The 15,490-nt window shown below is 38.1% G+C and overlaps 1 protein-coding gene across 1 annotated transcript in view; it reads right to left on the reverse strand.

Annotated features, from left to right (window-relative positions):
- The window catches only part of NDUFV2 (NADH:ubiquinone oxidoreductase core subunit V2), a 43,434-nt gene extending 29,246 nt beyond the window's left edge, over positions 1-14,188 (reverse strand). Inside the window, exon 1 of the mRNA XM_019649994.1 lies at positions 14,019-14,188. Within this exon, the coding sequence (XP_019505539.1) occupies positions 14,019-14,069 (51 nt within the window). The 5' untranslated portion in view covers positions 14,070-14,188. The remainder of the gene's footprint in view (positions 1-14,018) is intronic.
- Between the last annotated feature and the right edge of the window lie 1,302 nt (positions 14,189-15,490).

Raw genomic sequence — 15,490 nt, forward strand, 5'->3', positions numbered from 1 at the left:
GAGGGCAGTGTCACTGGCCCTCATATGTGGGATCCGAACCGGGGCCCTCTGGCATCCCAAGCGAGTTCTCAACCATCGCGCCACTCGGCCGGCCCTTATTAAAGTGTTTTGAGGTTCAAATAATAAAGTTTCTCTGAAAGTACTATATAACCTGTTAAAGCATTATCACAGCTGCTTAGCTGACATGGGGATAAAATATTTAAGAACTAAAAACTGGAAGATTTAAACAACTGCATTTTAAGAACCAAACAAATAACTTTAAATCATGCTTTGTTAGTCAACTCTAACAGAGTCACTGTCAACTGACACAAAAGAACAGATTTTACCAAGAGTTTCTTGCATTTGCACATAATTATTTTTATTATTTGTATCCACATAAGACTGAATTTTTCTGGTGAAAGTATAATGTATTTTAGATAGTTGAAAAACACCAATCTCCTTTCTCCCTACTGAAATGAACATATAAATTTCATTTTTACTTAAAGTGGGCAAAGAGGAGGAAGTAGTCCTGGTATTTTCCATGGGTCTCGGGTTTCTGCACATCTTCTGAGCAGAGGCACCAGGCATTAAGTTTTCTTTTTTCTTTTTTTTTTTAAGGTTTTTATTGGGGAATTGGGGGATGGGAACAGCGCTGGGGAATTGGGGGAAGAGGAACAGACAAGTTGCTGTCCTTTTGTTCTTCAGTCTAGTTGTGCAGGACGTTGCTTCACTGGCCCAAGTTGGCACCATCATTGCGCTCCTCCCGGGGGAGGCAGATCAGTCGCCGGCATCTGGACGGCTGCTCACAGCGGCTGCTGGTGGCTGGCTACACACGGTAGCCCATGGTAACCCACTGCAGCAGGGGTTGCAGCCTACGCCGTCGCCGGCGACTCATGGCAGTCCAGCTCCAGGTTGAGCTGTTGTTCAGCATCTTAGCTGTAGAGGGCAGTGTCATTGGCCTTCATATGTGGGATCTGAACCGGGGCCCTCTGGCGTCCCAAGCAGCTCTTAACCAATGTGCCACTCGGCCGGCCCGGCATTAGCAGTTTTCATTCCAGACTATCTTTTCAAGGAGTTTTGTAGAGAATGTCTCACTCTGGAGCAAAGGTTGGGCAAGTTTTCTTGCAGCGGGGGCTGGGTTCCTCAGCTGTGATGCACTGCAGTCACCTGGGCTACTCCATATCACTCCCACGGGATTCGAGGGTCAAGGGGAACCAAAATGAACATGAAGCTCATGCTACATCCTGTGCCCTGATTAATGAAGTCCTCTATCTCTGACCCATGAGTCTCAGCCAGCATCCATGAAACTAGGCAGGTGAACTTGTTAGATTGCAAATAGAATAAAATCTCAGAGCCTTCAGTTCTTGACAAGGAAGTCAAAACCTATAAATACCCCATCTCCATGTCCTAATACTTTTTAAAAATATAGAAAATATTACAATATAGAGAATATCATATAAGGAGTGAAGGAATAAATAAGATGAATATAGAGATATTATAAAAGAAATCAATTTAACAGTGGCTGTGTCTAGAGAATGGGACCAAGGATCTGGAGTGGGAGGGAAATTTACTCTTTAATATACACAATATATATTTACCATAATAAATATCACTTATCTCTATTATTCACTCCTAATATATTTTAAATTTATTATTATACATATCGGGGGTACCAAAAATATATATACACATTTTAAGAGATGTTCACACTTTGGTCAACATTGCTCAAGCAACACTTCGCTGTACTCAGAAGTGTCTGGAGGCTGATGGTAACCACTTTGAGCACCTCTTGTAATTGCAGAAGTCAAATGTGAGACTTATATTCATCTTTTGCTATCGGTATATATTATTACAATTTTAATAGTTTTCCTTTCTTAAAACGTGTATACATTTTCTTGGCACTGTATGTGTGTATATATCTCCTTGCATACTGCTTGGATTTTTTTGCCATGTAAACATATCACATTTCATTTTTTGCTTTTTAATTGGGGAATTGGAGAGGGGGGCCAGCCAAGTTGTTCTTCTTCAGTCTTAGTTGTGGAGGGTGCCAGTCACCATCTGGCTGCCCGTCGGCAGCTCGTGGCCTCGAAGTTCAAGGTGCTGTGTTACAATCTTAGTTGTGGGTGGGCTTAGCCACCATCCCATGCCAGAGTTGAACCAGCAGCCTTGTTGTTAAGAGCGCATGCTGCATCCACTGAGCCATCTGGGTGGCAGCTCAGCTCAAGGTGCCAAGTTCAGTCTTAGTTGTAGGCGGGCATAGCCCACCATCGAACAGGCAGTCTTGTTGTTAGGAGCACTTGCTCTCACCAGCTGAGCCATCCTGCCACCTGTTGGCAGCTCAGCGTCAGCTCAGGTCGGGCGCAGCGTCACTGGCCCATGTGGGAATCAAACGGGCGGCCCTGTTGCTCAGAGCTCGCACTCTTAACCAACTGAGCCACCCAGCCGGCCCACATTTCAATTTTTAAAAACCAATGAAGTCTTTAGTTTTTTTCCTCTCTTACTATCACCACTCTATTTCAGACATATTTCAGGTCTGTGCATTACTCTATCAGTCTTCTAACTGACCCTCCTCAATCCAAATCACCCTGTCTAATGTTACCAAACTAATTTTAAAAATACTGTCCTGCTGATGGTGATTGTGATGTTGAAAAGGACTGATACTAAATAGGAAGTGTCAATTTCATTGTTTCTAAAAACCAAAATTTTCACATTCTAACATCCCAGAAATTGGGATGTATCACTGGTATGTAAGATTTCATAAATACCCTACGTGCAGAGAAACAATTTAGCAAAGTGGTAAAAAGCCCAGTTCCACAGCCACTTTCCTCATTTGTAATGGAATAACAATAGTACATATAGGACTGTTGTAAGGATTAAAAGACATAATCCATGTAAAGTGCTTAATACGTTGCCTGGCATGCAGTAAATACTATATTTCTGTTACTTATCATTAACTATTATTATTAGGAGTAGTCCATGTCAGACACTAAGCTTTTTACATATTAATACAACTTTCATAAAAGGTGGGTATTATTTCCAGAAAATAGAGATTTAAAGAAGTTATGAACACTTATCAAGGTCACATCACTAGTGCCAGAACTCACATTAGAGCTTAGGGCTAATGACAACAAAGGTCATGATCTTATTATTAGCCACTTCAATGGAACTATTTGATATCAGAGCTCTAGAAAAACAGGTTAGAAATGAAAACGCCTGCATCCCTTGACTCACTACGCTCCTATTTAGAGAGAAAAGAATGCATGTAGTACATGCTTTACTTAAAACAAGCTATTTACTGTATTAAAAAAATTTTTTTAAACAGTAAATGCCACTCTTCTGTTCCTACAGAAATCCTAAACATATATACATCATTAACATTGTATTTGAGCACCTTAACTTCAATGTCTGAAGCCGAGTTCTTCAAAAAAGTAGAAAAAGGGCTCAGATAATTTGCCTATAAAACAAAAGCAGCAAGCAAAATAGGGTAAACTGGTAAATATCAGCCCTCATTTTTTTTCAATTGGCATAAACTGTTACTCATTCATAGTTAAGTTAGCATATAACCATTTTCAAAGCTGCTGTTTTTTGGATATTTTTAAGAACTTCACCTATTTTACATTCATTATAATATTTACATCAAACACCTTCAATGAAGAAATGAATAAGATATCAATTTTGAATTAACACCTTTACACTACTTAATGGGTCATTTGAATTCAGTTTCACTTTAAAGAGGCATTCCAGGACCAACAGGTCTTAGAACCAGAAGAAAACCATTTAGCTAGCTAGCTAGGCTGGACTGATTCGAAGAGTAAACTAAGCTTTACCCTGTGTCAGACGAAATTCTAAGTTTCCCTTTAGACTCTGAAATGTCTATATGTATGTCAATGAATTGCAATTGAATTCAGTGAACTCCAAATGAAAATTCAAGTAACTTTTTTAAATAAACAAGGACATTATCTAATACACAGCATAGAATTCATAATGGGTTCTAATTCTAGCTTATTCTTTTATCAGTGTTTCAGAAGGAACAGAGATTTACACCAGGCAAATAGTGGCAGTGTTTTCTTTGGATTCAAGTAACCTTGAGTGGATTTGTGTTAAGTACGTCAACATGCCTTTTTTGACTTCTCAAAAATCTATGGTTAGTTATTTCCATTTTACTTTAAAAAAACTTAGGCTTGGAAACAGTAACCTGCCCTACCCCACACAATTAGTGACAGATGGATTCTGAGCCCAGGTCTTTTGAATCTAAGGCCTCTGCTCTTTCTGCTCACCCTACTCTTTTATCACCATTTGCAATATCAATACCAATAGCTCAAGTGACAAAAATTAAAATTTTATATTCTTACACCCAATTCCCCAAGAATAGGATTTTTTTTTGTTTTCTCTTTTTAGTTTTATCTGTTGCCCAACATTAATATTATCTAACTCTGCTCACCTTTCAGTTCTGACATTTGCACTATAAAAGGCTACATATATCCAGCCAGGGGAGCTTAATAAAGATGTAAAAAAAACCTGACAGAATCAGTAACTTAATCAGAAAGACAGGACTATGGCCCAAAGTCTATTCCTTTATTAGCAATCAATTCAGGCAAGGAATATACCTTTTAGACCACCCCAAACATTTATAGTTAAAATCCACAAATATATGTGGCACCTGCGCAGAGGCCGCAACTCACATGTGAAACATATGGTGAAGAAAAAGTGATGTTGGCTCCTTCAGTACTTTTTTCCCCATTGTTCACCAGTGCCTACTCACTTATTACCTACAGCCTCCCCCAATGCCAGCTCAAGCAAAGACCATGTCTTAAGCTGTCTAGAGCCAAGATATGCAGAGAAAACTAAAAGCTCCCCTTAAAGTCTTTGTCCGTGATACACTGAGTAGGTATTTTTACATTTAAAAAAAATCCTTAAGAAATAAGTTTTTAAATGAATTTTAGTTTAATAAAGTAGATGATGAGTTAATATTAACTGTGAAATCTATTTCAAGGATATTACATATGCTTACTCTGCCTCAGATACTATGCTACAAAGTTTACAAATACTGTAATTCATATACTTAGTACCAACCAAATTTGTTAACATTTTTCATAGTCAAAAAAATACTAAAAGCCCACCACAGTGTTAGGGTACTACACACAGCAAGTAAGGAATCAATGAACTAAATCTAAAACCTGCATGTAGGATTCCATTAGATAAATTGAGGACATTCCTATTGTCCAAGAAAGATACTGGTCTAGCCTGATAGATGACATAAAATTTAGGAAGTGAAAAGAATGAAGTGTAGCAGAATCTTTGCAATAGTCAGTCAAGTAGAAAACACATCCCCTAGATCACACAGTTAAATAAATGAAAAGTCAAACAAAGGTATTCCTGACTTGAGTATATGCCTTAGCCACTAAAATTAAGTTTCGTTATATTTTCAAATATGCATAGAAGGGCTTCTACAAATGTCCTCCAAATAAAGTTCCATCAAATATTTAATTTAAAATGTTAATTCAAATTAAAGAAATATTTGACTTTTTTTAACAAGTAAAATTCGGCCAAATTTTCTATTATAGAAAAGCTACATAAACAGCCCAGGTATTAAAAGAGCAATACAGATTAAATAACCATATTAATGGAAACAATAGTAATAATTATTTTCAGCCATCTTAACCAAACAACTTAAAGCATTCTTTAGATATCTAAAATCCAATACATATACAAACAATGCTCAACTGTCCTAAGGACAGAAATACTTCACAGAAATGAAATATCATTTTAGAAAGTGGACCTAGGTTTAGGCTCATCTTCCTTCACCAATTACTGTAACCTTGGAAAAGTTGCTCTCTCCACCTAGTTTTGCTCATCTATAAAGTAACAGCAGTACGTATCTTAAACTGTTAAAGATTGAACGAGACAGTGTTTAGCACATTATTATTATAAGTATTCATGTGTTAGCCATTATTATTATTATTATTATCATTATTATTGGAACTTTAATTAAGTAACACTTTTAGTAAAGTGTTTAAGTAACACTGTAGTTTTCAATTATCTTTTCTTCTTGTGTCCTAAAATGCTACTGAAGGAAATTTTAAAAAGGCCAAACAATGGGTCTCAATAATCTCAAAAACAAATGAGACCCCAAATAATTGAGTTGATTGTAAATATTCATTTTCAAAAGTTTAAATGATTTTAAGAGCTTTTAGCCTAAAGAATTAACTGGTCAAACTTAAACTCAACTTTTTCAGTTGAATTTGAAAATCAAACACAAACAAATGCTGTATAAATTTAAATTGCTTTATTTTCTAGTCCTACCATAAATATATGCTCAAATAAGCATGTATTTATTTAAAATTTAATAAATCTGGGCTGGCCGAGTGGCGCATTGGTTAAGAGCTGGCTTGGGAGGCCGGCTCTGAGCAGCGCCCCGGATGTCACATGAGGGCCAGTGACACTGCTCTCCACAGCTAAAATGGTGAACAACAGCTCGACCTGGAGCTGGGCTGCTGTGAGTTGCCAGCAACAGCGTAGGCTGCGGTGAAGCTGCAGTGGGTTGCCATAAGCTACTGTGAGTGGCTGGCAGCCGGTGTGAGCGGTCGCTACCAACATGAGCTGCCAAGAACCGCCGTGAGTGGTCATCCAGAGGCCGGCGACCAGTCGGCCCCACCCGGGAAGAGCGCAATGATAATACCAACATGAACCAGTGAAGTGAAGTCCTCCACAACTAGACTGAAGAACAAAATGACAGCAACTTGTCTGTTCCCCTCCCCCAACTCCCCAATTTAAATAAATAAATAAATAAATAAATAAATAAATAAAATTTAATAAATCTACCACCATTAGAAGCCCAACTATCTGTATTTTTTAAATTTTAATTTTTTTTATTTTTCAATTACAGTTGACATACAATATTATACTGGTTTCAGGTATACTCATACAACACAGTGATTAGACATTTATATAATTTACAAAGTGATCACCCCGATAATTCTAGCACCCATCTGATACTATACATAGTTATTACAATATTGACTATATTCCTTATGCTATACTTTACATCCCCATGACTACACTGTAACTACCAATTTTTACTTAATTCCTTTTCCACCCATTCCCCCCAACCTCCCTCCCATTTGGCAACCATCACAATGTTTTCTGCATCTATGAGTTTGTTTCTGTTTTGTTTTGTTTGCTCATTTATTTTGTTCTTTAGATTCCATATACCAGTATGAGTGAATCAAATGGCATTTGTCTTTCTCTGACTTACTCCACTCAGCACAATCCCTCTAGGTCTATCCATGTTGTTACAGATGGCAAGATTTCATTCCTTTTTATGGCTGAGCCATATATTTGTATTTTTAAAATATCCTATGTGATTCTTTTGATCAAGTTTGGGAATTGTTACTTTATAGTATATGATATCTATATCCTAGTTCGTGGATTTTATGAATAATTTTCAAAATGCTAATGACTCTAAGAATAAGAAATGCTAGGCAATCTTTTCCTACCCAGGATCTTTGGAAGTGCTGAGGCTTATTAAGGAATATTTAGTCAGTGATAATAAGGAACTATCTTCTCCATACATCAAAATATTAGACACGTACTACATATCATTACAAATGTAACCATCTGAACATAGCATGACATTATTTGTATTTTTCAAATTGTGTAGTTTTTTTCACCGTACTACCATGATATCCCCTTAGAATCAAAATTGCATTCTCTTGTCTCCATAGTATTTTCTTTAAACATCAACTATTATTTTGTAATTGAGTTAACAAGTCTTTTTACTCATTCATTCTTCTCTATGATTTATTCTTCACTCCCTCTTTCTGAACCCTCCCCTTCTCAGGAAGCCAAAGAATTATAAGTCTAACCTCATTCAGGAGCTGAAACACTCACTGGATTTTAGTTACCATTTTCAAGACATATTCTACCTTGATTATGTTGTTCTTGAGGAAAAGAATAAAATTGTGTGCAGTATTCCAAGTGCTGTATTATAAAATAGTTGAGACAACGATAAAATCACGTTCTGCTGTTGACTCTGAAAAATCTAACATCTTTATTTTACTATCAGCACATTAAACTGATGTTAGTAACGACTTTTCTGGGTTGCAAATCATGGCTCAGAACACCAGAACCTTAACTTATAAAGAAATTTTTCAAAATTTTCCCCAAAATACATACTTTTACTAATAAAATTAAACTAATAACCATCATAGCTATGTAATTCTTCTGTTTAACCCCAAACAATTGCTTCTCTACAGAAAGAACAGACAGACTTGTCATTCACTCTACAAGTAGGTAGTTTTTGTGACCTTTCAAACCTCTGAAATTATCAAGCAAGTTCACCTACTATACTGATGCCCAAGGGAACCTATTAACACTTCTTTATGCAGAGAAATGCCATTTTATGATTACATTTTGTTTCCTATCTTTATGTCAATTTGCTATTCATGACTTTTCCAAAAAAATTATAATCATGAAAAACATCCCAGAGTCCTCTTTTCTCTCACTTTTTCAATTTAGTCAGTCACCAAGTCCTATCCATTCTACCTTAACAACTCTTAAATTCTGTTTTTCCTGCTACTTCATGTTTCCTGCAACTATCCCCAGTTCCAACTCTTCTCATTTCTCTCCTAGATTACTGCAATAACCTTCCAATCTCACCCTTCTCTACATGTCCAGAGATTTTGTCCTAAAACTATGATGAGGCAGGAGGAGGAGTTGGTGGGAATCAATCTATGCTACTCATCTACTTAAAACTGTTCACTGCTTACAGAATAAAATCTAAAGTCTGTGGTATGACATACTCGTAACAAGGCTTTTGTGACCTTTTCCAGCCTCATCTTTCACAACAGGTTATCGTTGTCCACCCTGCCATGCTCTCACACGTCATCATCCTTGTACATGGAGCAACCTATACCTGTAACACTATGTCACCCTATACCTCCCTCTCATCCATCAGTACCAAGGTTAACCTCCCCCTCTTACCTCTCTAAAGCCCCTGAACTTCCATCTGTTTTCCCTAAGCAAAGTGAAATCACTTTATAGTGCTTAGAAAATTTAAATATTCACAATGCATACCAATTTCCCTCAGTAAACTTGAGCAACTTCAAAAAGGTAGGTTAAAAAGTTTTTAAAAACCAAAAAAACAGGACTTGCAAACAAACCCAGTTTAGGCTCATACTATATAATTTGGAGTATATTTGCCTGGGAGTCTTCAGATGTCTCACCTACAAAGTGGGATAACATCCAGCAAAATACCCCACATATAAAGTAGCTTTCCTTCTCCCTCAACAAGCAAAGCAAAAGGTGTTTAAACATGATAAGCCTTTAATGTTTATTGAACTAAAGACATTTCCAACAACTGATTTATAACATGCTTCCTGATCAGACTCAAAAACTGGTGAGTCAAGGTTTCCCAATGGAAAATCAGACCAATATAGTCAATGAACCTACAATTTATTACCCAATGTACTGGCCTGGTACTAAACAACACCCAAAGAGAAGGGAAGTTCAGCTATTTTTATCTTTGAAATGGAGACTGAGTTCACATCTCTAATATAAAGATATGAATTTGCAGTGGCATACGGAACCTCACCGAATAAACTTGAGAATTTGTTCATTTTCTCTTTCCCCTAAACTGTTTAAAGCTGTGGCAGGAAGAATAACAATGCCCCCAAAATACCATGTCCCAATCCTGGGAAGCTGTGAATGTTAGTATACACAGCAAAAGAGAACTATAGTTGCAAATGGAATTAAGGTTGATAATCAGTTGACTTTAAAACAGGGAGATTATTCTGAATTATCAGGGTTGACCCAAGAAAATCACAGAGGCCCTTACAATTTGGAAGAAGGAGCGAAATCGGAGGATATGTGACAAATGACAGAAGGGTCAGAGTGCTGTGATGTGAGAGTCTGACTAGCCCTTGCTGGCTTTGAAGATGGATGTAGGGGTCCATGAGCCAACAAATAAGGGCAACTTCCTCGGATCACCAGTCACCAGAAAGACATGTAGCTCTTACTGTATTTCTCCCGTAGAGTCATTAGAAAGAAATGTAGTCAACACCCTGATTTTAGCCCAGACCCATGTAAGACTTTTAACCTACAGAATCATAAGACAGTAAATTTGTGTTGTGTTATGTCACCAAGTTTATGATAATTTGTTACAGCAGCAATAGAAAACGAATACAAATGCCTTAAAAAAAATTTAAGAACTCCTCTCAAAGGCGTTGGGCCAAAACAGAGATACCCTGGAACATTGCAAAATTAGGTTTAAGAATCTCTAATGAAATGTTCTACAAAACTCAAACTTTAGAAAGAAAATGCCACCATTTCTAGTATGGCTGAGTAGATATTATCTGGCCAAACCACTGAGTAATAACTATAAACTTTGGACGAAATATTTTTTTACAAATTAAAAAAAAAAATTTCTGAAGGCACTGGAGAACAACCAAGTGCACACAAATACAGGAGAGCCTATACTTAGAAGAAACCAATGGGTTGGGTTTTTTTTCTTTCTTCACATCTTTTAGCCTGAAGGCAGGTCCCAGTCTATCTGGTGCTGGGCAATTAAAACTCTTAAGAAAAAACTGGCAGCCCTAATGGCTTGAAGAACCACAGGAATGTTTGGGACAATCATAGGCTTGGGATAGTGGGAAATCCCAGAAAAGGAAGTGCCAGGGAGGAGAAGCCCCAAATACTGTGGATGACTCCAAACCATACTTGCACAGTTGGCAGACTCCAAGCAGCTCTACCAAAAGAACTGAACCAATATTTGAGTTGCTGCCCATGAGGGAGTTGGATTGCAGTTTGAGTTCAATTAAGTTAACTGCCTACAACACCATCACCAACACCACTCTTTGGAAGAATTAACAAAATCTAGAGCCTCTATGACATATCATTCACAATGTCCAGGATACAATCCAAAATTATTCAACATTTTAAAAAAAAAGGAAAACACAATCCATTTTCAAGAAAAAAGACAATGAATGGAGATTACCGAATAATTTCAAAGCAGCTACAACCATGCTTACGGACATAAAGGAAAATATTGTCAATGAATAAAAAGATAAAAACTATTAAAAAAGAAACATGAAAATTCTAAAACTGAAAACACAGTCCTTTAAAATGCCACAACCCTCTCACCCCTACTAAACTAAGTGGTGGCTTAGGAGTGAGGCAGTGATGTGTTGTACAGTGGTGTCAACATTATAGAAAGCCATGGGCATTTACTGAAGGAAAAAAGGAAATAAACCTATTCTGATTATCTACTGCTCCATAATTTTTAATTTTAGGCAATTCTTGACAATTAGTTGATTAGGTATTACTGCACTTTACAGAAAGAAAAATGAGATTAAAGAGATTAAGAAATATGGCTCAAGGTCACACCAGTGTATTCCAAGCACTTCCAGACACAGTATAAAAATTCTTGATAATTTTTAAGCAATGAAGAGCTGACAAGCCTGTGGCTGAAGGAAATGGCAGATAGCTAATAAAGCAGAAATTATACAAGAATAAGCAATTTCTTTGAAAATGTAAATAGTTTCTTTAAAGGTTTCTCTTTTAGGAAAGGAATTTTATCAGTGGGACCTCTTTATTCACTCTTTCCCTGATTTTTCCTAGGTCATTCTGATATTTGTAAAAGGTTAGATGATGGGCCTGGTTATATTAAGTTATAGAACATCCTCACAATGGAATGCTACGCAGCCTTAAAAATGACAGTATAGAAATGTTTACTGATAAGGAAAGCTGATCAAAATATATTATGGGTAAAAACAGGTTACAAAACAGTGTGAACAATTATCATCTGATTAAAGAAAAATTCTGTAAGGTCTGTTACTTGCAGACATCAAAATGGTAACATTTTGGTAATTTCCAAGTTGATGATACTATGGGTGATTTTTATTTTTTGAGCTCATTCTATTTGCTGTTCCTAATATTATGTTTTTCCTACAATGTACTACTTGTGTAATAAAAAATTAAACTCGTAAATCAAACCATCATGCCATACACCTTAAACTTATACAGTGAAATGTGTTGATTATTTCTCAATTACACTAGAAAAAAATAAACAAAAAATTAAACTTATCAACTCAACAAATACTTATTGAGCACATATTACATAACAGGTAATGTTTGTTAAAAAAAAAAAAGAGAGAGAAGTTGCAAAAACATAAAACTTGATTAAAATTTTCTTCCACTACCTGAAGTTATTCTTCTTTTTCATTGTTAACACTGATTTTCAATTTGCACCTCTAACCCCTTTGCCTTAAAAACAGAATAATCTAAAATTTTTGTTTCTATCCTTTTTACTAAATAGACATAGTCTGATCCTCATCATCTCTCACCTGGGGTTCTCTGCAAGAGCCTCTTACCTATTTATTTAGTCTCCCTGCCTCTCTGGCTCCAATCAAATCTATTCCAACTTCAGTCACCTACAGTGATTCTTCCAATACAGAAACTTGACCATGTCCTTCTGCTCCTCTAAAACCCTTCATTGCCTCTCCACTGCCTCTAAGACAAAGTCAATTTTTTTTAGCATGGCATGCAAGAAGCTCCCAGATCTGGCCTTGCCTACCTCTCTCATTCATTTTGGAACTCACCTTCCCTCCAACAATCTCCATAGTCCAGCAACACTTGAGGCTTCTCATACCAAGCTTTTTCTTGCCAACTATCAATAGTCTTTTCTTATGTTGTCCTTCCACCTCAAGTACCCTCTCCCCAATGGCTCTGACCCCATAGCTAATCTGTTAGTACTGTCTCCAGGAAAAATCTTACACCACCTTCAAACCAAATTGAATGACCTTATTCATAACTCTAACACTGTATGATATTTCCCTTAATTCAAAGTTCCTCTTATATGAGACTATTAACTATACAAGAACAGTGACTGTCTAAATCTATTTCTTATCTGTAATATGGGGTGTAGTACCAACCTCATAAATGATTTAGAATGTAAATATTTAACACAGTGGGTGGCAATAGAAAGTAGTCAACAAATGTCATCTATCATTATCCATATTGTTACCTGGAGTCCAGCAGTGTATGACCCACAGTAGGACCTCAAACTTTTATTGAAAGACTAAACTGCAAACTGAAATGCTCCCATATTACAACTGAGGAAACTAAGTGAGAAAAATAACCAAAGTCACAAAGCTAGAAAAGGCAGTGAAGTCACCACCCACACTAAGGTCTAACTCTAAAACACTGAGCTCATTCCATGCTACTATGCACTATCTCCCCCTCTTGTGCTGATAACTGGCTCAACCTTTCTATTTTACTGCAAGGACAAAAAGGCTTCTTTCTTTCCAGTGAATTCCCTGTTATAATGGTCATTTCTGGAACCTGCACTTTTAAGTTAACTTGGGTGTTTCAACCTCTGAGATTCAATTTCCTTCCTTAAAATGAGATGTACTTGGACCTCAAAAGACCAAACTAAAATCCTGCTATGCAGTATTATTTGTGGTGCTGCTCTTTCACATAGTTCAATACGATTTACCGAACTTTTCCAATATGAAGAGCACAACTGCAGTAAATGAAACACTGTGGTTACCTTTCTTTTGGCCTAAAGAAACGCTCATAAACCATGCAAGCCAAGGCCTACGATTCCAGAGTTCTCTCCAGTATGCAGAACCTGACAGCAACAAGGTCACTAGCCTTGATATGCAAGGTGCTTCCTTCCGGGGCGGGGGTATTGAAACAGATCTGGCCGACTTAGGACAGGCGTTATGTTCCGCGCTAGAGCGAAAACAAAACACAGCAGACCACCGAGCAGCCCCTCCTTCATCCTCTCATTGACCAAATCAGGCGTCAATTTCCCAGTCCTGTGCGGAAGGCCACACATCCGCCGCAGTTACTTTCGCCGACCCTCCCTCGGAGCTTCTAGCAAGCCGTGGAGCTGCAGCGGCCTATCTGGGAAGAGAGCGAAGGCCGCAGTGCCCTTGTCGCCGCCTGCAGGCCAAGGCACTCTGGTGCTCGCAAAAAGGAGGCAAAAAGAGAGGGAGAAGGGCGGCGGCAGTGCCTGGGCTCATTCCGAGCCTCCTTACCCACTGGGTGGTGAGACCAGCAGCCCGGGCCCGGAGCGCCGCAGAGATCATGGTGGGCCAAACTGTTGGCCTTGATCCGCGGGGCCAAGCGAAATCCCGAGAGAGCCGGGACGCACGACGTGCGCGCTCCCAATCCAGGCCTAGCGCGTCCAGGTGCCTACGCCGAGGCGGCGACAGCGCGCTGGGGCTACTGGGGCTCAGTGGGCGGAGATTTCCCTGGGAGAGGGGCGGGGTGAAGACCAGCCAGGGCCGTAAAAGGCAGGGTTCTGCGGGCAGCGCTGAGATTCCAGCCTTGAAAGGAAACGTCCTCAGCGGTGCCTTGTGCTCTTGGGGAATGAAACGCCGACCTGGATTTATAGTGAGCTACCCTCCTGGAGAGCGTTATGAGAATTTAATCACCTGTTTTATTATTGTGGTTATTTTTTAAAATTCCGTTTCAACCCTCAAAAATCATATTTTACAAAATATCGAATTGAAGATACAGAGGGCTGCCACCGCGTGAGCTAGGCATAGACCTTGGTTCCCATTCTTTTGCTTTAGAGATGTGTGCCGACATATTTAGGGGTGAAATAATATTATATCTGGAGTTTGCTTTAGAATAATGGAGAGTGGGAGATAAATGAAAAAAGAATGGCCATGAGTGATCGACTGTTGAGGCTGTGTGGTAGTTCTCTTACTATTCTCGGTACTTTTGTACATGTTAGAAATTTTCCATAATAAAACTCAAAAAAAAAATTCACTTCCTTCTTGATGTTTGTTTGGTCATCTCTGGAAATTCCAACAAGTACTTATTCAGTAACAGCTATAATATGCACAGTGCTGTTTCCTGCTGTGGAGAGTTTACCAGGCACTTACTGCCTCTTAATTTTTCCCTTCTCTGCCTTCTTTTCTTGTGTGTCATGTCCTGTACCCACCCCCTTTCTTTTGCCCATTTTCTTTGCTATAATAAACTTGTGACTAATTTCCAGAGCTTACAGCTGTGTAGGGATTTTTAGAATGTATCCCTCATTAATTTAAAAACTCTAAAATATTCCATTGCAACTCTTTATGAATCATATTTTACAAATAATGGAATTCAAGTCACAGAGGTCTGCCAGCCAGAGAGCTAGAATAAACACCTTTATTCTATTACTTTATCTTTTATGTTAGTTTGTTTCTCAAAACTGGCTGCAGTATTTCCCTTTAAAAGGGAAAAATACTGTGGCCCTTAATGTTGATTTAAATTATTTTATTATAAAGTTACCTAATATACATAAACCCAACACTATTATACATATAACACTGTACTTACAAGTATAGTTCTTATAAAACTAAAATAAAAACATACTACAAATTATGGACCGGCCGAGTGGCACATTGGTTAAGAGCTGGCTTGGGATGCCAGCTCTGAGCAGCAGGGCCCCGGTTCAGATCCCACATGAGGGCCAGTGTTGCTGTGCCCTCTATAGCTAAGATGGTGAACAACAGCTTGA

This window comes from Hipposideros armiger, unplaced genomic scaffold (genome assembly GCF_001890085.2).
Source record: "Hipposideros armiger isolate ML-2016 unplaced genomic scaffold, ASM189008v1 scaffold_136, whole genome shotgun sequence".
Lineage (NCBI taxonomy): Eukaryota > Metazoa > Chordata > Mammalia > Chiroptera > Hipposideridae > Hipposideros > Hipposideros armiger.